This window comes from Manacus candei, unplaced genomic scaffold (genome assembly GCF_025592945.1).
Source record: "Manacus candei isolate 608988 ecotype Guabito, Panama unplaced genomic scaffold, ASM2559294v1 h1tg000037l, whole genome shotgun sequence".
Lineage (NCBI taxonomy): Eukaryota > Metazoa > Chordata > Aves > Passeriformes > Pipridae > Manacus > Manacus candei.
This window is the reverse complement of record NW_026138085.1, coordinates 11,280,978-11,305,606: the sequence shown is the minus strand read 5'-3', so window position 1 is coordinate 11,305,606 and position 24,629 is coordinate 11,280,978. Positions and strand designations below refer to the sequence as shown.

At 41.1% G+C, this 24,629-nt stretch overlaps 1 protein-coding gene across 9 annotated transcripts in view; it reads left to right on the top strand.

Annotated features, from left to right (window-relative positions):
* The window catches only part of SGCD (sarcoglycan delta), a 327,833-nt gene that overhangs the window by 287,922 nt on the left and 15,282 nt on the right, over window positions 1-24,629 (top strand). For all 9 annotated transcript variants that reach the window (XM_051793456.1, XM_051793457.1, XM_051793450.1 and 6 more), the window contains one exon: window positions 664-736. In XM_051793456.1, the coding sequence (XP_051649416.1) occupies window positions 664-736 (73 nt within the window). The remainder of the gene's footprint in view (window positions 1-663; window positions 737-24,629) is intronic.

The following is a 24,629-nucleotide window of genomic DNA, read 5'->3' as shown; positions in this document are numbered from 1 at the left end:
CAGTACCCAGCAGTTTACAGCTCGTGATCTAAAGCCAGTCAGCAAATGGGGGGAGTGCTTCTTCCCCGCCATCTCTGAGAGAAGAGGGAAATGAGCAGAAGTTAAATGACTTCTGGGTCACACATTAAACTGGTGGCCAGGCGGGGACTGGAGCAGAGTCTACTTGTGCTGCACTGTGTCAGGTGGACACATTCCTCCTTTTGCCCAGGCAGGATCACAGCCTGACCAGAGAGGCATCTGCAGCAATAGAGCCAAAAATTTTCTCCTTTAAGTATCTCTAAGAACCCAGCAAAAAAAATAATGTTGTGACATGCATCCAGGTTCATTAATGAGGGATGTAGCTGGATTAGATGCCTGGTTAACAAGGAGTATCTTTTCCAAGCTCCCTGCATCACTTGGATCAGCAAACTTTTCCCACAGTTGGGGTGCAAGCAGCTGCTTCTCCAGCCAGAAGTGCAGCTTACAGGCAAATCCCAGTTGTAATCAAGACAACCAGTTGCAGATGATCAAGGTCTGGATTTTCTGGGGACAGAAGGGATGTGCAAGAGAGAAATGGGGTCAGGTAATGGGTTAAATTGCACCTAGGTATGATTTGACAATCACTCCCCTGATAACAGCTTATAATGTTTACAATTTGTCTTCTGTTTTGTTTTGTGATTTCAGGAGCAGAAGGCACAGTGTTCCCTAAATCTATAGAAACTCCCAATGTCAGGGCAGATCCCTTCAAGGAACTAAGGTAAACTTTGGAATATGGTTTAATGGTAACTCAGTGGAGCCTTGTTGGAGTTGTGCATTTTGCTGGGCATCATTTCTGCTTTTGCATAAGCGCTCGGGGATTGGCTTTGAAAGGCATCATGAAGAGGATGCCATGGAAGGGAAGGGACCTGCCATATTTGCTTGTGATATGACCGAGCTAAAGGCAATCACAGGTCATGAGAGCATCGTTTGTTCTCTGTAACGTGCTCTGTGTACCCTGGGCTCAGCATTTGGAAAAAAACCAGATCTTTTCCTGGTTTTGCAGGGAGATGCTGGAATCTGTGCTTGATCACAGGGAGTAGCAGCAGGCAAAAGGATAATGTTCTCCAGTATTATCTGCCTTGCAGAATTACAAACCCTCCCTGACCTACACGGGGTATAGCTGTGCATGTATGAAGCTGCTGACACTTGCAGAGATGGCACTTGCTGACAGCAATGTGCCAGGAGGGAATAAACAGCACGGCCCTTGGGAACCAGCTCTGCCCTCAAACTAATGCTGGGTGTTATATTTATTTTATTAAAAAAAGAAAAAAGTGTGGCACTACAGGCTTGTTTGGATGACTAGATGGCTAGTCTCTGAGAAGAGACTAACCATATGGCCTAATAAATTATTGACTGAATCTCCTGATATTTCCTGACCAAGAGGGCTGTAGGGGTTTGCCTCAGTATCCATGCAAGGGATTGATTCAGTGTATCTGCTTTAAGAAATGTTTTTATTTCACTATGTAGAGAGCTGTTAGGTAACCAACTTCATTTGAAATTAGTGGACTGGGTGAAAAAAGTCCTGTAAAAATCTGTTGGATTATCTTGGTTTGTTTGTTTTTTTGTTGTTTTTTTTTTAAGGAAAATTATTGAATAACATTTACCTTGAGGAAAAAAGTCCCACAGAGTCCTAAAATATTATTTGTGCTTCTGACAATTTTATCTTGGCAAAAATAAATGTTTTTTCCACCATCCTGAGAAGGAAAAAGCCAGTGGTTGCACTGTATTGGGAAAGCAAGGTTTCCCATACAAATCCTCTGTTCCTTCCCAAACCAAGAACTATCCATCTGTCTCAACATGTTGGATCATTGGCTGCTTCTTAGGCAAAGTGGTGCCTTTTGGGGGCAGTACAGAGTTAATAGCGAAAATAATCTTACTCTGAGGGGAGATTTTTTGGTTCCTTCCTATTTTGATAGCAGAGCATGTGCATAAGTTGTCCTTTTTGCCTATTTATAAGGATGCTGCAGTGACATGGGACTGGATGAAATGGCAGCCTATAGGTCCCGAGGTGCTGGGAAAGCAGCATTGAAAACACACACTCAGTAGCTGGCTTGACTCTAAAAGACCTTTTTCTGTAATAAATAGTGCAAACTTTCTTCACTCCTTAGGCTGAAGTTCTCAGGTGGAAAGTGCACATTCAGCTGCTTCAGGCACCACCAGCCTCCCTCTCTCTTCCCGGACCAAACAGTTGTGATTAGTTAAGTGATTTATCCGTTCACTCTTCTCACCTCCATATGGATTCCTGCTTTTTTGTTAGACTCCAAAGTAAGGTGGCAGCCACTTTTGCTATGGTAAAGTGAGGAGACCAACTGCTCCTGTCACCACTGGGAGTCAGGACACCTGAATGTCTTCCTTCCCTTCCTCCTCTCTCCTTAACAGTCTGAATTCCCCAAGACAGGCAGTATGCTATTGTGCCAGTCACCTCTGTTTCTTTCCTTCTTTCCCTCCCATATCCCAAAGGCCTTCAGCTGTGCCCCTGTTCCATGACAACTGACACAGCCCAAGTTCTTGTTCTCAACAGACTTTGTCCTCGTTTAGCTGACAAATGGTCTTTGGTTCATAATTCAGCTGTTAGTAAGTCAGTGGCTCTAGAAGGTGGTCACTGTCCTGGTGGGCCTCTTTTCTCGGTGTCCTTTTTAAAATACTTTTGTCTGCAATGGATTAGATGGGGACAGTTCTGGTGGATAAATGTGTGTAGCCTTTTCCTTGCATGCTAAGCCCATTACAAGGCTGCAAGAATTGGTTTGGTGCTTCATTGAGCCAGGTCTGGACTTTGCTGCTGAGTCTTCTCAGGAGGTTCTCTCCCTTGCTGCAGACAGACCAATGTGTCCTAAAACAATCCTGTTCAGTGTGCCCTGTGATAGAAGTGCCAGAGCTCATAAATGTCTTGTTTAGTGGAGGGTGTAATTAACTTTCCTACCCATGCTCTAGAATATTCTTTAATAATTACTGGGAAACTAGAGATGGCTGGCAAATTATTTTATATACTGCTGCGAACATTCCATGTTTTTACTTATTTAAAGTAATTTTAGACACCCAGATGTTTTGGTTGTTGTTCATTGGGTTCTAAACTGGTCAAAAACAGTAAAAAGGAAAGCAAACAATTTCAAATTATTTTCAAATGCTTGGAATGTTTAACTTTACCATCCTGTATCATCCCAAAATAGTTTAAGGGGAGGGCTTGGGAGATTTGTTTGGACATTGAAATATTCGTACTCATCTGCATTGACTCTTTTTAAAGCAGGTTGGTGCCTTCGACATATGTTAATGTGATTGCTTGTGTATAAAAGTTGAATTCAATATGACCTTCTCTCACTGGATTATTTTAGTAGCATCCAAGTAACTTGTCAAGAGCCTATCTTGAGAGCCTCTCCTTGACACTGGCAGGAATCACCTGCCTTTTTCTATTTATCTTTTTCCAAAAAAAGCAAATATATGCCAACAGAAGTTGTCCATCAAACACAAGATCAGCACTCTTCCAAGGTGAGGGATAAAGGCTGGGCAATGAATAAGGAAGAAGGGAAATAGTTTGAGGGGAGAGGATTAAAAGGAGGGGAGGAGTGCTGTGTTTGAGTGTCCACCCCATCCCCCAGCTCAGAGCCAGTGTTAAGCACCTCCCCAGTGTCCAGGTCATGCTGGGCAGGGGCACCCGCAGCACAGAAACCTGCTTTAGAGTATTTCTGTTCCCAGAGTTAAATAAAAAGAAGTCAGACAGCATGAAATTCACTCCATGAGGGGGCAAGCGCACACCTGGAATTCATCCACAGATATTGTAGGTTAAAAATGCAGTAAATCGCTCGTCCAAGGCCAGGAAACCAAGGGATGACTGTTTTTTCTGTAATGCACAAATACATTTAAGGGAGAATTAATCCCTCGGGCTTAAAGGGGTAATTCTTGACCAAAGTTAATTATGAAGCACTGGAAGTACAAAATGGCAGATGAAATGTGCTTGCAGCTTGGTTTTATTAGAGCAATTCTACCTTACAATGTACAGAACTGAACTACCCAAATAGTCCAAGAGAGACCTATTAAAACAAAAAACAATTTAAATACAGTGCTTGGCTAACGTAACAATACTCATTTCGAAAAACAATAATTCTTGTCAGATTAAGGGTTCTCTCAGCTGTGTTTCACAAGGCAGCATAGATAAGTAGGAACATATATAATGTTTCTGTCTAAAACCCATTACATTAATAAAGATTAAGAGAATAAAAATTAGAGCAAATGCAAAAAATGAATGGTATGAAAGAGGAAGTTATTGGTGAAAAATGAAAGTAATTTATAAAGACTAGGGTGTGATACTGAAACACTGTTTAGTTCACAACAAACACTTGTGGATTCCTGTGAGGTGTCAGCAAGGGGGAAATAACCAATGTACCTTTGTATTTAGCCAGTGTTATTTTCCGATTGATTTGCCACAAAGGATGCAATTTTTTTTCTTTGTTATACCAGTGCAATCACAGTAATTTTGGTAGTCCTTACCAGCTTAAAAAACAACAGACTTTTTTTCTTGGGACGAGCTTTACCTTCCACATTGTAGCACTGTTATCACATGATACAGATGAGTTGGATTTATACAACTATCTCCATTAAAGTCAACACATATCTATTCATATACAACTAAAATGAGAGACCAGGCTCCTGGTTTCTAAACTTCAAGCTAATTTGGGTGGCCTTACGAGTGATAAGTTTCTTTGAATGGCAGAGCTCCTCATCACTCCATTTTCTTATCGAGGACACCACATCTGATCTAACAGTTTTCCCATGACAGTTAACACTTCCTGAAACTCTTGCTGTTGGATGAGACTTTCTCAGAGCAGAAGGCACACTGAGTTTGCAGCCACCTTGCTTCAGTCTTTCATCCTGTTCACATCCCTCCAAAGCTGCTACCTATCCTCTTACATAGATAAGCCACAGCCCTCCCAAATCAAGGCCAGTCTTTCTATAGGCTTCTTGTGCATGGTGCATTAAGACATATTTCACTATTGGAAGTAAAACTTGGAGTTAAGGAGGCAGTTGATTTCTGGATCTTTACATTTGTTACGGTATTTCTATTGCAAAAAGGAGGAGAGAAGGGATTGTTGTTCCCTTTCCTTACTCCAGCAAATCTCTTAATGGCCTTCATCTCTTTCACACCCAGCGCCAGATAGGGGGGATTTAGCTCTTGGTGTCCTTTTCTTCCCTGTTTTTAGAAAGTGAAGCCTAGATTTGGATGAGCTGCTCAGGAGGCACACACCTGGGAAGTGGTAGAGGTGTTGACAGAGCTTTGCTGATTTATCCCAGATGGATAAATCATGGCCCTTCCCTGTCCACAGTGCTGCTAATAGCATCTGTCCATAGACAGGCAGATCCTCTTCACAGAGGACTAATGGACAGTGAAGGCAGGCTTGGCAGGAAGGGGAGCTTGGCAGGAAGCTGTTTTGAACACAGTATATTGCTGAAGTAAAAAATGAGATAGTCTCAAACTTGAGAAAAGAGGCAAAGCAGTTGGAATTGGTGGTCAAGCAGCCTACACAGTGTGCCTGAGTCTTCCCAGAGGCCTTCCTGTCCCCTGTGCTCCTGGCATGGGTGGGTGCAAGAGCCTGCATATTCCATCAAAGCTATGTGGTCCTTCAAGTGAGAACAGGAGTAGGAATAGGGAAGAAAAGGCAGATTTCTAAAGGCAATGCTGCCAAACAGCACTGCTTATGAGGTAGAGAGCAGTGGAAATATCCTTCTCATTTCCTGGTTGGTACACCAAATGATGTAGGAAGACACAAGATTCCTTTTCTTCTGCATATAATTAAACTGCATAATTGCAACTGGAGCAATGGCTCCAGACAGAAACCAGTTTAACTTTTTCTGAGCCCTGAATAAAACCCAACAGCCAGATTCATTATTCTCTCTCTGCATTTATTCTGTAGGGGTTTCCTAACGCAAACAAAATCTTTTCCTGGGAGATATTAATCGTCAATCCTGGCTGTTATCTCAGATTGAATACCTTTCTTGTATACAAGATCTGTATCCTGCCCAGGTACATTGTGCCTGGATTTGTCATTAGCTTTCAACAGCAGAACATCACTTGCTCCACAATCAGAGCATTCATCTAACCTTCGAGTGCTGCTCACAAAGGTGTGTGAGCCAGAAGTCCTCTGGGACCTGAGAGAAACCCCATCAGTGTGACCAATCTGTACAGTCAGACGTGCACATGTACCCATTTGAATAACAAAAAAGTGAGCTTGTTTTGCTTTTTTTAACTCTCTGTGCAGCACACCGCTAACCTTGAGTAGAAAATAGATGCTAATAAATGTGAGGTCTTAAAAACGTGAATTATAGCCATTTCACACTCCACGGCAGACTCACACTGGTGAAATGGCTTAATGCTTAATTACAATGCTTGTCCTTCTCTCAAGTGCAGATGACATTCCTCAGATAGATTTTGCAATGACATCTGTGGAAATAAGTTGTGAAACTAATTAGTTATTCATATACTACAGAGTATTGACTATGCACTGATTAAAAGGATGTGGTGACACCTCTAACATGATGTATCTGTCTAGTGGGTTAGTCTGAGATGGTATTTTTGGAAGGTCTTATAGAAAATTATGAAAGTACCCTTTAGCCTCTCGATGCAGATGTTTATAGAAAATGTTGCCTTTCATTTACATTTTGATAATGATTAAGGAGGACTGCCTTGTTCCAGAGTGATATACCTTACAGCTTGTGCCTTGGCAGGAATACCTGGTCTGCAGGCTCTAAGGACTGGTTTTGAGGTGTCAACTGTAGCAAGGTCTGCAGGTTATTGATTGACTGCAACCAGAAGTGCCCTAAGAGCAGTCATTACACAACTATCCAGAAAGGTGGGCAGGCAAACCGTTTTGAGGGGGTGTTTTAAGTGCAACTTGGGCAACATGTTTCCCTTGCTGCAGAGTCTGGCTGATTCTGCTGTTCCACAGGGCAGTCAGGCGATGATGCACCAGGAATAAGTTGGTGTGCTGCTCTGGGATACAGCACTTGTCATGCTCTGTGAGAGGTGCAAAAACTATTATTTTATTGTAACATTTGTACTTGAGATAGAGCTATTTGTACCAAGGATATTGAGCATGAAATACAGAAGTAAATAGAAAGTTGGCAAGGAAAGTACCTTACCCACCTATCACTATGATCCCAATCCTTTGCAAATACTGTGATGTTTAGGATGTAATCATGTTCAAAATGACTGAATAGCTCCAAAGCGAAGGAGATTTTCCTTTGAACACTGTTCTTATCTTAAAGAAATGAGACGAATATAATCCACTGAGCACCGTGTTTGCTTTTGGTAGAAAAATACACAGTTTTCTTTAATATTTCTCTCCATCCGTCTCTCCAGCTGTGTATCACATTTCTAAAACCTCAAGTGAAGAGCAAAGCAGGCAAAATAAAAATCTTTGCCTTATTCAGCACTCGGTACCCGCTTTTAAGAAGGACTGTCTCCCTGCTAAGACTTCACCCATGAGCCTGGGAGCTGTCTGGCAAACTGAGCTCCACGTTCCCAACGTGCAGAGCCCGGCACAGGAACCACAGCTGGGGTTTCTCCTGCTGAACTGCAGCAGTTAAAAACCAGAGAAACAGCTTCCATCAAACCCAGGATTTAACATGGACTTCTCATTAACCTGGTTCAAAACAGAGAAGGAGAGTTTAGATGCTTTCCTGCCCAAGTGAGGAGTTCCTCAGGGCTTTGTTTCCTACTACCCTGTACTGGTGCCAGGGGATTTGGCTGGATGATAGCAATAATACTTATTTGTTAGTTTGAATGAGGTACTTGGAGCTATACAAGTCCACTGCGATTAAAAAGGACATTTTTACAAATACATTAATGGTAGTTTAGACTGTAGTCAGGAATCAATAGCTGTTGCATAACCTTATTAAAGAGAGGAGAAAAATGTGTTCATAACTACAGTGGGATCCTTAATTTTGAAAGCAGTGTTTTGTATGCTTATTAAGAGAAATCATAAATATTCTCTGTGACTATGGAATTTTTATTCTGAATTTTTTTCATGTGGAATAGAGTTGTTTCCTTAGGCCAAACAGGAGTATCTATGTCCTTTCATCATTAATTGATTTTATCTTTTTAATGTGTGGTGGCTGCTACTGCTGCTGCTCGTGTATTCTGCAGTATGGATTTATCCCATGGATTATTGTGGCACCTCTGGGTGTTTTGAATTGTAATAATTTCTGAGCAAGTAACATTACTGAGTTCATACTAAAGGAACGTCACTCCCAGCTCTCGAGTGGTGTTTGGCCTCTGCTCTGCACGTGGCTCATGACAGCCCCTTAATAAAAATGACTCATCAGTCAATCCCCTGCACAACCCATAGTTTCCCCCCCAGTCTCTACTTCATCTAGAATGATAAGAATATATTCTCAGAGTGTGAGCATTAGCTGTGTGCTGCTGTGCACCTTCTGGGCTCAGTAGTGAGTTGTCTCAGCTGTGCTGGACTGGGGAAGGTCAGTGACCCGTCTTGCACCTTGTGAACACTCATGTCCCAGGAAGGGAGGAAATGGAAATGCAGAAGCTACTTGTGCTGGCAGCACAGCAGAAGCTGGCAGGTGGTTCCTGTTTCTCGTCTCCATCTTAGGAAAGTTGAGACTTCACCGCCTCATTTCCAGGTTCTGCTGACACTCTGAAGCTGGCAGTCCCCTGCTCTGCTTCCCAGCTGAATTGGCATTGGAGTGACTCACTCTAAAAAGAAAGGATTTTTTTTGAGACCTGACTTGTGAAATCACTGTATTAAAGGTGAAGCATTGCTGGTTTGAATACCAGCCACCATTTCATCCGTCAGCAGAGGTGACTGCTATAAATACATACCCCAGTACATACACACAGCTTTGCTGGCAAGTAAAATAATGCCCTGATTCACTTCAGCTCTGCAAGGACATTGTGTCCTTGGATGGAAGAAAACAAACTTAAAATCATTTATTTCACGTCGTGTCTCGTGGCTTCAGGGCCATGCAGTAGATGAGGAACCAGAAATTTTAACCCAGTAATAGTCAAAAGCAGGTGAGTGGCCTCAAGAAAATCAGAGAAAAACACACTAGAAATACAGCTCAGATCTCCAGAGAGGAGGAGAAAATCCCCCAGGGTGTGGGCAGGAGAGGAGCTTTGCCCTGGGTTAGGGTCATGGGAATGGGTCTCAGGATCTTGAGACCCTCCTGGCACTTGTTCCTCCAACTGAAACTCAGCTACCAGTCTGTGTTTCTCATGTTGAGTAGACCTCAGTTCATGAGTTATCTCTTGCTTTTCACAATACAGAAAGAAAAACACATTTTCTCCCTCTTTGCCTGGTTTCATGTCATTAAGGAAGGCTGTTGGAAGGCTGGCTGAGGACATGTTATAAAGTGGCACAGGAGAATCAGGCAAGAAAGTAAACTAAAAAACTCCAAACTTAGGCCATCAAGGATCATAAAAGAGGTTGTAAAGCAGAGGGGAAATGGCCTCCTGGTGAGTTTGAGAACAGCTGAGAGGGCTGGATAATGAGGGGATGTGCTGCTCTAAGGAGATGTTCCCTGCCAGTGAACTCAGTGAAAATCTGCTTATATTTGATATAATAAGGGCGAAAAGCAAGACACAAAGGGTTTACGCTGCTAGTGCTGAACTGTGTGGCAGTGATAAAAATATGTCATGTCCTGTCCACTTCCTTAAGTGTTAGCATTTTAAAACATAGAGAAAGAAGTAAAATAAAATGTCTATTTAGGGGGTTTTTTTATTAAGGATTTGCTGTCTTAACTTTAATGAAGGAGTAATAAATACAAATGGATATTAATGGAAGGTTATTAAAGCTGTTCATTTTGATAGAAAATATACAGTATCTTCTCCTGCAATGCCAGAGGTTAAAGATTATTATTACCTCCTAAGGTTTCTGAAATTAAATTCTTTCTCTTATGACCCAAAAGGTATGATTGAAAATGTGTGCATGTGAAATGGTATGTAATAAATTCGTATTGCAATAAAAGTCTCTTTAGAAAAACAGGATATCTTACAGGAATCAGCTGAGGAGTTCTGTCTAAAGGGGGAAGCTTTTTTATAAGCCATTTTGGAAACTCAAATGCTGCCAGGAGGATCACCCGGAAAGCACACAGCAATTTCTGAAAAGGTTCTGAGCTTGCAGCCAGAGGTTGAAACCCATGGTTCCCTGGGTTAAAAACTCGTTGACTTTAACAGGCTTTTTTTCTGATTTATACATTTCTAATTAATTACAAATGACATTTCTGACAGAGTGTTTTAGGGTACAAAAATTAAATCCTTCATAAATGCTATTTGTTTCTTTCTAAAGCCTCCAGATCTCACACTACCAGATAATCAATTCTTGTTCCCCTGCAGCAGAAGGATCTGTGCTCAAAGCACAGGGGAAAAAGCCAACCCCAACCATATGGTGCCAGGAGATTTGGGAAATGCATTTCTGCTTCTCGCCAAATCCGAGCCCCTAGGTGAATATCCCACCACAGGCATTGGCTTAATTCACTAATACCTTTTGAAGAACAGAAACTTTGGCCATGTGGGATAACCATTATGGTATTGGTGTTACTATTAATAGGCTAAATTCTGTAGGCAGTGCTTTGCCTTTATTCCAAGAATGGATCTCATGAAGTCATGAGATAACGATGGCCTTGCACACCACATTGTGTCCCTTGGTCACTACTGAATAACTCACTTCAACATAAATGGATATTAATGGAAGGTTATTAAAACTGTTCATTTTGATAGAAAACATGCAGTATCTTCTCCTGCAATGCCAGAGATTAAAGATTATTATTGCTTCCTAAGGTTTCTGAAATTAAATTCTCTCTCTTAAGACCCAATTGATGATTGAAAATGTGTGCTTGTAACCACACTGGTAACCACAATGTATATAACCACACTGTAGGAACTGCACATCTGGATACAACCCAGGTCCTGAATTCAGCCCTGGGTTCTGGCAGCTGCCTTAGAGAGGGCCTTGGCCCATCTGTGCCCTGTATGCTTCCATAAATGCTCAGTTTTATCTATATGGGATCAAACTGATTGTATGAAGAAGAGAGTAATTTGTCATTTACTTAGGCTTAGTTCTTCATCCCCACCATTAGTTCATGCCTAATCCTTTGCAAAAAAACCAACAAACTCTTACTGAAAACATTAAGGGCAATACTGCTAAAGAGATGAAAAATGGAACACTAAACCTCTCCTGGTACTTTCCTGTTCTTTCCTGCTTAGCATGTGACAAATTTTCTAAAACACCCACTAAATAGGTTGATTTTATGGGTTCTCAGTTGAACAGTAGGGCACCATTTAATCTCTCCATCCATTGGCATTGTGCTGAACAGTGAGAGAGGACCAAGCAATGAATTTGTCAGAACATTTTGCAGAGCTCTGAGGTACACAGCATTCAAACAACATCACACCAGGAGTCTAAATCTATGAGTCTAGAGGTTACTTACAGATAGAAAGAATAAATCAAGCAATAGAGGATGCCTATAAAAAAAAGGATGCTGTCTTTCAAATGAAGACACTTCAGAGTTCATCATAAACCTCTGACATATATTCAGTCACTCTGCTTGCTGTCACCGTCTGAAATATATTTCAAGGTGCCTGCATATTTTATGCTGTAACCTCTAATAAATACATGCACATTTTCAATGATGTTGCATCATACCTTGTGAGCTGATGTGACTTGAAAGGGAATCAGTGTCAGTGGAATGGGAGCTCTGCAGGCAAAGGTGCTCAGATACACACTAAAGGTGTTTCTCTGACTCACGCAGTATGTCTAAATGTCCCTGCAATACCAAAGAGAGTGTTGGTTTCATAAGCATCTCTTTGAGGAATATTTCCTCTAGTTGGATGCCAGTTCCCTAAGTGAAGCAAAGAACCTTCAATCTCCTCAGAGTCTGGCTTTCCTAGGCCAGGCTGTGGTAGGTTACAGCCCCGACTGACCTACCAGTGGGACTGTTCTGCAATAAACAGTTCTACAGCAAAATAAATGCTTTTTTTGGTTTGAATTTCCAGGGGGAAAAAAATATTGATATAAACAAAAGCAACATCTCTGGCTGAACTTTTACTTAGAGTGATGAATAGCAAAATTAGCCTTCAAGAGCCAGACTGAAATTTCAGCAGAACCACTGAATACTTATGTATAATGGTTGTCTTGCTCCTCAAATGGAGATTATGGCTCTCTTGAAAGATCAATTGCAAGACTTTTGTAGGACCAGTACTTAAAACTGACCATCCCTTAATTTTTAGTATCTGTCAGGAATTAATGATGTGGCATTGATTTATGGAGCTATCCAGGCTACTTCTGCAGAGCTTCTTTCTTTTCCGAGATAAGTATTCTGGGAAGCTGCTAGTATATGTGTTATCCATCAGGACCCGTCAGGCACTCTCCATATGGTTTGCTGCAGTCAGAAAAAACGCAGAATTATTCTTAAAAGTGTCATTTTCTACAGTTCAAGAAATGCATTTTCTGAAAGAGAGATTAACAGTGAAGTAGAGCAGGCAATAATTATTATTAGTCTATATTTCCAAAAGTAACTGAAGACATTTGAGTACCTGAGAGATTTTTTTTTTTTAGTGCTTGACTTTTCAGAGTAGGATGGTCCATACTGTATAAATATCAGGGGGTCACAGGCTGGTCATTTTTTAAACAGAATGTTGGACAATTCTGGCATTTTCTACTTGATTAGAAAAAGAAAAATAGAGGAACCAAACTTAGAAAAAAGTAAAACAGCTGATGCTTTAAGTACTTGTGGTCACTAAAAGAATGTGCAGACTTTGCAAATCTGACTCAACTACTTGAAAAATGATGGGATCTACTTTCAGTGAAAGGCTGAGGCATGGAGAAGAGACCGGGATAATCATTTATCCCGTGAGAATAGTACAGTGTCTCCCTGTGGTGTGCCACTAAAATTCTTATAAAAGACCATGTAATCTTGGCTTCAAGATATGTCAGCATTACCCTGTTTTTTTAACAGACCTATGCAAATATGCATAAGTTCTATATGTAGTAAGGGAGAAGTGATGCCTTGAACTTGTTCTTTGATGGGCTTATCTGCCTTCTTTTGGCATTGAAGTTACCATGATGCCAAAGTCTGAAGAATTTAGTTTATGTAAATAGGAGACTTTGGAGAGTGTACAAAGTGTATAGATGGGTAGATTCAGTGGATGTTAGAAGAGCTATTTTCCATTCCAAACCTGAATATACTGATGGAGATGGTGAAGCTGTTGTGTTTCTGAGGGTTATAACTTCGAGTGATCTCTTGGAGATGCTGGATTTGACCATGTTTAAATTCCATTCCTATGTGATGTGGGAGGCCCTCATTACTGGGGGGTTAATGAAGCTCCGTGTGACTGGGCAGGCAGAGCACCCATCACACCATGCTGTTGAGCTCAGAAACACTCTGACAGTTTTGCCATTAGCACAGCCCAGCTCTTCCTGCACTGCTAATATAAGTATTCCTGAGCTGCTATTATATGTATTCATCTATTATATATACTCAGACCACCAGCATGTGTCTTTACGTTTTTTTTCTGAAATGGTGCTTTTTTTTTTTTTTTTTTTACCGAAATAGGAGAGTTTAGAGAATCATTTGAATTGTATTTCTGTATTCGCAGAGTGGGAGCTGGATGTCACAGTCCCAGGACAAGCTGCATTCCTCTCCCTGAGTCCATTCACCAGGTCCTTACCCTTTTGGAATGGGATGCCAAAGGTGTCCCATTTCCTCACTATGCCCTGTGAGACCCCTTGCTGCACAGCACAGAGCAGTATAGAAATAAAAACACTGGCTTTGACACTGAAGGGGGACATCCCAGGTAGTGGGCAGCTTTGCATGGGATGATTTACCCTCCCACGTTGTGTGTTGCTCCAGGTAGAAACATTCCCCATGAATCAGCTGTGCAAGTCTGACTGAACTCAAGGACTGGATTTCTGTTCCTCAGCAGTAAGTGTTCACAGCACAAGTGTGACAGGCCCCAGTAGTAGCTTTGACATCTCCAGCAGCAGAAAGGACTGGTAAAATTGCCTCAGAAGAGCTCACGGTCTCACTTGCCAAGCCTAGTGCCTAAAGTGCAGCCTAGTTCGCTCTCTCAGTGGAAAGCAAATAGAAAAATCATTTTCGCAGTGCCCAGCAATGTTTATCTTCCAAGTTGGCTGGCCTGCAGTGACATTAGTGTCCCCAGAGCTTCTGAACTTAATCATTTCCAGTTGCTGCTTGCCTGCTTGAAGCGGACCTAGACCACCCTCCACTGTGTTCCTCCTGCCAGTCACTATGGGAACAGCAATCAAAGCTCATATTTATGGCTCTGTAGATGTCCAAGGTCACGGAGCACAGGTCTAGTGGGAACAATTAAAACAGACCTGTCCAGTTACATCTCTTTAAGCTCTCCCCACATTACACCTCTAACTAGAGCAGTAAAGTTAAAGCAGCATGACTGGCAGGACGTAGCTGCTTTATAGAAGATATCCTTTAGAGAGGTAAAGATACTCAGGATACTGTGAAAGCATACTAGGAGTGAAGTCAGCATCGCTGGGTAAAACCTGACCCCAGGTTTGACTCCTCATTCCAGCTGGCAGAGCTGTGCCCTGCCACAACCAGCCATGCCCAGCAGCCTTGGGCAGAAATGCCCACTGGAGGAGCCCATCTCTCTGCAGGCTGCAGGAAGGGCAGCTCCTACCTCATCCACCATGGATGCTGCTGGGATGAAGTTGTTTGAACTCTTTTGAAGTGGCAGAATATGTTTTTTCTGGTTTGGGGGGTTGTGTGATTTTGGTGATTTTGCCCTGCGTGCTCCTTTACTGTCATCACCTATACACTAAAAATTGCAAATGTGCACTTTTAGGGTAACAGCAAGTGTTGTTTCTACCTGGTGACTTACTCTACAGCAGAACACAGGGGAAAAAAAGAGGACCACAGAAATAATTGAAATGAGATGGAGGGAAGATCTGCAGTGAACTTAATATCTGAGGAACAGAGAAGTAATTCTTTGGCAATTTCCAGGTTTTGTAAGAGGCAGCTGTCTCTTCCTGTTTAAGCCAGGGTCATGTTCTATTGAGTTCTATGTGATGGGACTCATGATCCCATTGTCCGTGTTTTATTGAGTCTAGGGATGAAATAGGTTCCTTCCCTTGAGTGTTAATGTGGTTTGTTACATAGGAATGAAAATCATTTAGGCCAGAAGATCCAGCAGCAGATACCACGAGAAGGTGAGAGTGAGTTACCTCCTTTATATGCAATGGGCACAGAAAGGTGCAACACCAGAATTTTAGAAACAGGCCAGCAGGCACATAAATATCTTTACAAACCCCAGGCTTTTTTAATGGTCCTTTTATATTAAGTATAGTTCCTTCCAATTCACTGCTAATTGAGTTTGGGTAACCAGGGTATGTTTGGCTGATGTTTTCTTACATAGGCTTAGTTCCAAAATGCTATGGATGAAACAAGTTCTTGCTGTGCATAATGCTGTGTAGACAAAGCTGTGTCCCAAGCAAAAAAGAAAATCAAAGGGGAGCAGGCACCATGTGCTGAAATGGACTCTCTGGTGGTGTGCATTTGGGGCAGGGGCTGAGGCAGGAGAAAACCCAGGTGGACTCCCAGGCCACTGCCTCTCCACCACCTCAAAATTGCACTGAAATATTCACTGCCAGAAAACATTGGGATGCTGGAATGGTGCATGAGCATGGGAATGTGTTTTAGAACAGCAACTGAAAAAATACTGCAGTTTCCATTTTGAAGCTTTGGTCTGGCAGGATTAAACAGTTCCCTGGCAGGTTGATGTACAGCCATGGGTTGGGACTGTGGGTTCTTCACCTTTCACTCTTCAAGTTTGGATCCAACTTGAAAAGTTGAATTTTGATGTCTGGACAACCTTAAAGTCTGATTGTGAAAAATGAAAGAAAGCATGGGAAACATCCGTATCATTAATGCTGGAAAGGGGGAACGGGAAGTAAATGACTTCACATGGCCCTCCCTACTGAGGAAATTTCTCTGAAGGAAATTTTCTATTGTATTTCTCTGCTACAGATATGTAGATTTTCTGTGCTCTATATGTTTGGCTTGATATTCAGTGTCAAAACGAGATCTGTTAGGCTGACTCATTGCTCTGTTTTATCCCAGCAGTGGCACTAGGTAACATTGGCAAGTGGGTGGTGGTACTGGTTGAACTGGAACATCCAGTGTTGAATGTGGCTCCTCAGTGTGGTGTGTGAGGGTGACTCAAATGTTCACATTTCCATGGGGCCACAGAGTGAGGACTGAATTCACTGTTCTGGAACTGGAATTAAGCACTCCTGGCTGCTGGGACACAGGGGTGTTACAGGGAATGCTGAGACTTGTGTTCTCTGTACTAGGGGGTGACAGGCCAGCCTTGGCACGCAGCTTTTCTCTGCTATGGGGAGCAGGTGACATTTGCAAACCTGGCAGGTTGGCAGATTTGAATGGTAGAAATCAGGACATCTCGCACACTCTGCTTCAAAGAACAGAAACACATCGGCATTTTAAAGAGAAGGGAAGACACACACTCCTGACTCCCTCCCTGCCCAGTCCATGGTGGTTTTGGTTACTGACTCAGAGGAAAGCCATGGTAGCAATTTTCACCAGAAAGGTGTTAGATGTGGTGGCCATCCATAGAAAATTGTCCAGACTCCACATGCACTGGAGAAACCTAAACAGAGTTAAGTTCTTGCCTGTTTTATTTTTCCTCCTGTTACCTACCAAGCAGACAATCAATAGTGTTAATGTGACTGCTGAGACATACCACGAGGGTGCAGACAATTCAGAAAAAGCTAGGAATTCTATGGGAAAAAATATACCTTGCAGCTTTGCCTTTATCACTTTGCTGTGTTGGGGAGAATTACTCCTCCTGGGCTGTGCTGAGCCATCCCCACCACTGCTACACTGCAACGAACCCAGGGACCACTGAATGCACTCACATGTGGTCAGAAAGGCTGTTCATCCTGTGGCTGGAAATTCAATTCCAGTGCTTCAGACACAAAGCCAGTTCTTCTGCCTGCCTGACTTTTTGAAATCAAAATAAAATAGAGTAAAATGAAATGAAAATCTCAGACAAAAAACTGTTTCTAGGAAGGAGTTATGCCACTGAGTGGTACAGAGGCATTTCTGACATCAGTTTTTTTTTTTAATCCATTTCATTTCACCTCCATTTGACCTCTTACATTAGTAACTAGAATTGTCTCTTTCTTACCTGCTTAAAAAAAACATATGAGGGAGGTTATTACAGTCAAAACACATATTTGCCCAAGGAAAGGTGGAAGGAACCTTGTGGAAGTCAAGAAATGTTGAACATATTCTCATTTTACTGTGGTTGGCCCAAGGAGCAGGAGAGCTGATTTCTATACCTTCAAACAAATAAGGTCAGCCACCTACAGCATGGATGCCAGCAATAGACACAGGACACATATTGAATAGCATAAGGAGAGCCAAATGAGGGAATCAGAGCTTCCTGAGACACACACCTGTGAGCAACAGGGTTTCAAAGCTCCCAGTTCTCACCAGGTGAACAGGACAGGAATGTTCCTCCCCTAAGTAAAGGCGGGTTCATGCCAATAGGGTCATCTCCCCGCATATGGTGAATTGTCAACACCAGGTTCAGTCTCTCTTGTAGTTATGGAAAACATCATCTAACATATCTCTCTTGAAAGATTGCCAAACCTTACCTTAAAATGCATGTTTTACTCAGGAGTGATTATATGCAAAAGATAAACAGAAAACAGTTTTGTTTTTAGATGAAGATATATTGATGCTAAGAATTTGAAAATATCCTATTCCATGAATTAAAGTAGTCCCTTTGGAGACATCTCTATACTCTCTTTTTCAGCAAGTTGGGCTTTTTTTTTTTCCTGATCTCTTTCTCTCTCTGCTCCTTTCCTTTCTCCACCCACCCACGCAATTCCTTTATTTTTTTCTCTGCACCATTTCCCAACCTATTTTCTTTTGCATATTTGAAAGCAAGAAATTAGTTGAAAATCTCAAATAGCTGTAAGATTTTCATTTCTGCGCTATCAAAGAACTTTGAGTCTGACTTCTTCAAATACTCCTCCTCCCTCCCATTGCCCTTTCAAACTCCTCTATGCTGAAAAAGTAACAGTAACCAGTCACAAGGAGTAGCACTGGGCCCCTCTCACAGTCTCTGTCCTTGGTGGTCTTACCCAGTCCTTGGCTTTGTCTTAATGTTACTCCAAAAGCAAGACTGTGAACAAATGGCCTGTAGGGTGAAACACATCCCTAACTCTGAGCAGGAGCCAGCACATTTGAAAAGAAGATGGTGCAGTATTGTTGCATGATAATGGGGCTGGATTTGAGGGGTTTGGATCATTTCTGTGACCTTACACATGCAGACATATAACCATATTGCTGATGTAAATTGTGACTGTGAAAGAGGCCACAACTTTGGCATATGCATCCCTCTACATTTACAATTTATGCATATTTACCATTCCTTAAAGTATACTGGGACATCAAATGGTACATCTTCTGCATAAGAATGAAAAATAACTGCAAACCTGTTATATGCTCTATATAGCTCTGATCAGAGGGGGAAAAATGACTACAGATCTGTGGTTGACAGGTTTCAGAAAAGGTTCAACAGAGTGTGAAAATTGACATTTAGCAAATAACAATTCAGCCTTCATTTTTTGTGAAGCTGCTTGAAATAAACTGCAGGTTTTAAACAAAATGTTTGGTCAGTTGTTATATTGGATGTTGCTTGTCTCATTACTGCAGTTAATTAAAAGGGGGGACAATAAGTCAAAGCCAGAGTCAATAAGTTTGTTAATAAAGATTTAATTTGGTGGAATCATTATAAATTGACTGTACAGTGAATGGATGTGCCACAGGAGTGTGAATGTCTGAAGGTCTATAAATGGGTTTTCAGAAATAGCCATCAGGTTGTAGCCAATTTGTCATGCTAAATAAGCTCTTCAAATCCACTTAGGCAAGTGTGTACATGTTTCCAAAGGGTATCACCACTGAGTATATGATGCATACAGACACACCTTTTTTTTCCAGCAGGTTTTTAATTCTTCCATTTCAAATCCTTTTTAGCTTTGTTATCTCTATATTTCTCATTGTAAGTGATTTACTATTAACTCCAGTCTTTTTAGAAGGAATAGAATAAATCATAGAAGAGAAAATCATCACTGCAGATAGTGCTGTAAGCTGAACCTGTGAGCTATCCACGTGAGATTTTAATCCACTTGATCCTTTTCCTTTATGGCTGACCAAACAGCAGGTAAAAATCCCATGACAGACAAACTTCAAAAAGAATTTTAAAAGGAAAATCTAGACCAACATCTCTTCATCAAGCAGTTCTGATGCAGAAGACTGCATGCAAAGAACTGATGATAATGACTGCAATATTTGCATAGCACTGCACCCCTGCCAGTAATCCTCTCATTCGAGTATGCTGGGTTATCACAGGAAAGTGATTTCTCTATCAGTGATGACATGCTTGTCTGCTCCTCAGGATTATTTAACACCCTGAAAAACAGAAGAATAAGATAAAAAAATTGCATCATTCTGCCTTCTTCCAAAGTAGAGCAGTAGATCAAACCATGAAGGTAGTGGAGAGTTGGTCCAAATTGACCCAGTGGTCAGCCACTGACTGCACATGACACTCACCCCAAGGTAGAGCACCATGTAACATCTCAGTTAATAAATACTGTATGGGTTAATACAGCAAGTTTTAGCTGACTCAAGTATCCATCTTTACATTGGGTTTTATAATTTTAGGCCAACACAGGTGGCTTTTGTCCTCCTGCCACCACCCAGAAGCCACTATAAACTTCAGGAAAAAGCTGATTTAAGCCTGAACTGTTCCCTGCAGGACAGCATTGCTCTCCCTGCTCCAGTGGCTCAGGGTTGCCTTGAGATTTGGTGGCCCTACAGACCTCCCTTGGGTTGTGTTATTCTCCTCCATGTTCATGATGGCAGCACTTCGTTAGCAAATGGTGTCAGTGGCCCCGAGGAAGAGCTGCAACACTTGATTTCTATTTCTTCTTTTCCTCCTTAGCACGGTGACAGTGCATCAAGATAATACCCAATCTTAGCAGCCTCTCCTGTAATTCTGCTTGAAAGGGTTTCTTCCAATTTATACCTTTTAATTACAAGCTTTCAGCTTATAATTAAAAACTTACACCAGCCCAACCTCTGCTTCTTAAAAAATGCATTTGTGGTTTAGGCAATTATGGTAACATGAAAAGTAATTATTTGCCACTCCATGCGAAATGAACGTGGTCATTAATGCACCCAACAGGAGGAGGATTTTATTTTGTCTCTATTTATTTTAATTTATTGCAATAAGTCACATAACAAAGTATATCAGACAAGGAAAAGAATAGGTGGTTTAGGTAGTAGATCAGGCATGTCTTACTCCAAGTCTGTTTGTTTGCCATGCTGGAGTGTAGGGAAGCTGTGGTTGGTGGGATCAGAGGCAGAACCACTCTGCAGCCCCAAGCTCTCTGTTTAGCCATGAGGGAATTTCCAGACCATTACTTAAGCAATTTTGACTCAGACTATGTAACTTGTGACAGGAGACATTTAGTGGTGAGGTTTTTGTAATAAAATTAATTACTGGCTTTTGAGTGCCAGCCAGTGGCATCAATAGCAGCACTAAGCTGGAGCTCAGCCTGCTCTGTGATAATGTCATTTACTGTCCCACTTCTGACCATGACAAGAGAGGGGGCATCTGTCCTTTGGTTTCCTCCAGCCAGAGCTTACTTTGCTCCTATGTAGTGTCTCATATGGCTGTTTACTGTCAGAGATCATCCTGGAATGGTTTGGGTTAGAAGGGAAGTTAAGGCTGAAAGATGGAGCACCGCAGGATGGAGGTAATCCCGTAGCCAGCTCACTGCTCAGGTGTCTCAGGCACTGTAGGGTTTTGGAGCAAGACCAATCTACTCACAATGCACCAGGTCTGAGGAGAGTGAAGTTGCAGTCATCTCTACACTTGAAATAAGAATCATGCTTTTAGCATCCCTGAATCCCTGCCCTGGGCACTTAAACACATTATCTTCTTTAACCACATGTGTATTTGCCACACATAGTGTTCAACTATCTCCCAATTTCTATGATAATTTCCTTCCTTGATTTATAAGGAACAGAATTTTTTAATTATGCAGATGATTTTAATTTTCTCAGCCATAGCTTCACTTTGTTAAACATTAATCTTGTACCTTTTTCTTAGACAGTCTCTGCCCTTCATCAGTCCTCCAGTTCATAATGAAACTAGATCTCAATAGTATTACACAGTCATTTTTTCTCCCTAGATTAATTTGATATCTTCTGTTTGATCTCAAGCAAACATTTAGGACAACTTTACCAAATTACCTCATATTCAGTAATTCCCTTGCTATAGCATGGTAGGCAATCAATAGTATTTTGACTTTTCTGTGTTTTCCTAGTTTTGGTGCTTTTTAGTGCTCTGAATAAGCTCAGCTAGTGCAAAGGGTGCTGGAAATCTACAATGGGATTTGCAGTGTGGTGGGAGGAACCATATGTTGGATCTTTTCCTCTTGCTGAGGAATGGCATTTTTTTGGAGGTAAAGTGAGAGCTGGTTCCCACCTGCCTGGTACTGCAAGCCAGTACCATACCTACAAACTCCTCTGGTTCCTCATGTATCTAGACCCTCTCAAGGGTAATTCATATTACTTTCTCAATTCCTTTTTAACCTTGTTTTAACTAAGCTTTGTATAAAATCTCTTCAGCATCTGTGCTGCCCAAATACAGAGAAGAAAAGTCATTGCACCCCTTGCCATTTGAACCAGACTTATCTCTAGCTCAATTAGAAAACTGTGATTTCCAATAAAGCATCATTAGACCTCTGCACCTGTCAGCTCTCTAACACATTTAACTGGATTTTACTTAGGAATTAACCATCATTTGTGGATGATAGCTGAAAGAATTTTCATTCATTGTTCACAGTTGGGAATTACATGAGGCTTTGGACCCCCAGCCATAACAATCTGTTTCAGAGTATGGCTGCATGGGAATTGTCACTTATTAGATTTGCAGAATAAACACTGGAAACTGAATGGTGATACACAGTGTCAAACTAACCAGTATTTACAGCAATAGGCAGGATTTACAATTGGATGACATGATAATATATTCTTGTTTACTTCTGTAATTAATGTTCCTAAAAAAAAATACCCTGGAAAGCTTCCATAAGCAAGATTTATTTCTGTTGATTGAGACTGTAATCAGATGTCCCTATTCAAACAGTAATTGGCGTGCTTCATTAACATGTAATTGAAAACAAGATTTATGTCAATGCTAAGCAATAAATAACAGGGATACATATTTTCTTATTAGTGATGGTCTCTTCTGTAAGCTCTCAGAGTACTTGCTGCTTTTTTATTGTGCCATTTAGGTCATATTTTCTCAAAATCATGGTGTCTCAGAAAAAGACATTGAGCATTTTAACCTCTCTTTCTGATGTACCAAGGCCAACTCTATTTTTTCTCTTTCCTGTTTTATATTAGACTCACTGTTCTTGCCATATTTTAGTCTCTGTTGTTGTCATGAAATGGCAGTACCAGTAGGAAGAAAACCTAGTGATGAAGGGCAGAGCTCAGGACAGAGCCTTTTGGTCTTTGGGAGGTGACAAGACTTTGCTTGAACTTATGTTCAGCTGAGGTTTTTACCAGGTGAGTCCAGGCTCAACCTGTTGTTCCGCCTCCCAAACTTTTTTCTGTTCCAATACAAGCAAATGTAAGATAAATTGGAAAAAAAAAAAGGGTTTAAAAGCATTTCAGAAAAAGAAACTAAGCATGCTTTCTTTGCAATTCAGTAAAACCTAATTAACTTACAGTTAATAGTGAGAAAAGCATTGTGTTTTTTACCTATGAGTAGACATATATAAGATAACACACAAATAATGAAGTCAGAAGTGTAAGTCACTGTGAGTGGCTGATCCCATTGATTTCATTGAAACAAGGGAGTTAAATCTGAAAACAAATTTCAACCTGAGATACTGGTTCATTACCAGCAAATTGATGAAGCTCCATGTTTACTTGCCAGCGTAATTTACCAATTGTATGAGATGTAAGCAGGCACAGTGGTAACATTGGTTAATTTTATGCTCAATGTGAATCTTATAGCAGGTCAGATGGATACCATAAGAAATAATTAGAGTCATTAGAAGTAATGGGCTACAGCTGCAGTAATACAGGCTCTATTCTCAGTCCAGAGGTTTCTAAGCAAAATTAAATTAGCTCCTGTTACCACACTGTTGCATCATATGCTCCTCACCTCCTGAGTGTAAATTTCTCTACCCATTTCCATACTGCAAGCAATGTTTGTGCCCCATACAGAAAAATCCCCCAGTGAGCTCAAGAAATTCTGAACACACTAACTGCTTTCACATGTTGAGGATCTTCTCCCTCCTCTGCTGCAGCCTTTGGTACAGTTTGCAACTCCAGTTTGCATCAATGCTGGACTTGGGCAAATTTTTCCCCCTGAAGTATTTGCAATATAAATATTTGCAATATAAATTTTATATTATATTTTTATATATATAATATTTTATATTATATTTATCGTTATATTTTATGGTTTATATTCGCAATATAAATATAAAATAAAATTTATTTGCAATAAATTTTACTTTTTAACAAAATTATATCCACTTTACTGGAAGCACATCAGCAGCCCCCAGCTGCTGATACTGCCTTCACATCTTTAATACCCTTTTTTCTCCCCAAATTCAAAGGGCTGTTCATAACAATAAGAAAAATGCTGCATTATCCTGGAGGGGGTGAGAGGAAGGGCAAGAAGGAAATAGATCCCATGGTACTGGAGTGATTAATGTGACTCTTTATGATGAATGAAATGAAAACTAGAAGTCTGGGTAAATAATGGTCTTTCCAAGTGAATAACTTTCATTGGAACCACAGTACAAACTCATGTGCTGATCTACTTTAAATTACTGCTTAAGTTTCCAAAGCAAAGCGGGGATGACACTGAAAATTTTTCTCCCTTGTTGATTCCCAGGAGCACAGATTTTCAGGGAATAGCAGGAGAGGGGTTCATTGCAAGATGCACACATGCCATCACCTCTCTTTAAAATGTGAGATGCTTTGGTGATAGGTTTGAGTAGAAGGCCTTCAGAGGCATGGGTAGCACTGTCCATCAAGCCTGGTGAGTGGAGCAAGGTTTCCCCTGCATACATCATCCCCTCAGTGAATGTGCTCAGTGAGAGGAACAGGACTAACAGTATTTTCCATGAAGGTATGAGACTAATACTGCAGATTTGAAAAGATCAGTTATCCACGTGCCAACCATCTGTCTCTGGCAATGGTACTTCCCTGGCCTCAGCTGTTACAGTACGTAACTGCTTCACAACTGATAATATATTTATCTTTTCACCCTCCCTATGGAGTTGGAAAGTGCCATTTCCTCTGTTGCAGAACTAAGAACTGAGATTAAGGGTCAGATTTGTTATAGCATTTAGGTGCTCAGTGAGATTTTCAAGAGTACTTAACACCCATTGTAATAATTGGAACCTGGGAACTTTGATAGTTCTGAAAATCCTGTTACTTGTGTCTTTTCTTTTAAAAGTTTGGACTTTCATGGCACCCTGGGAGCCATAGGAGTGGTTCCTATGTTGTGA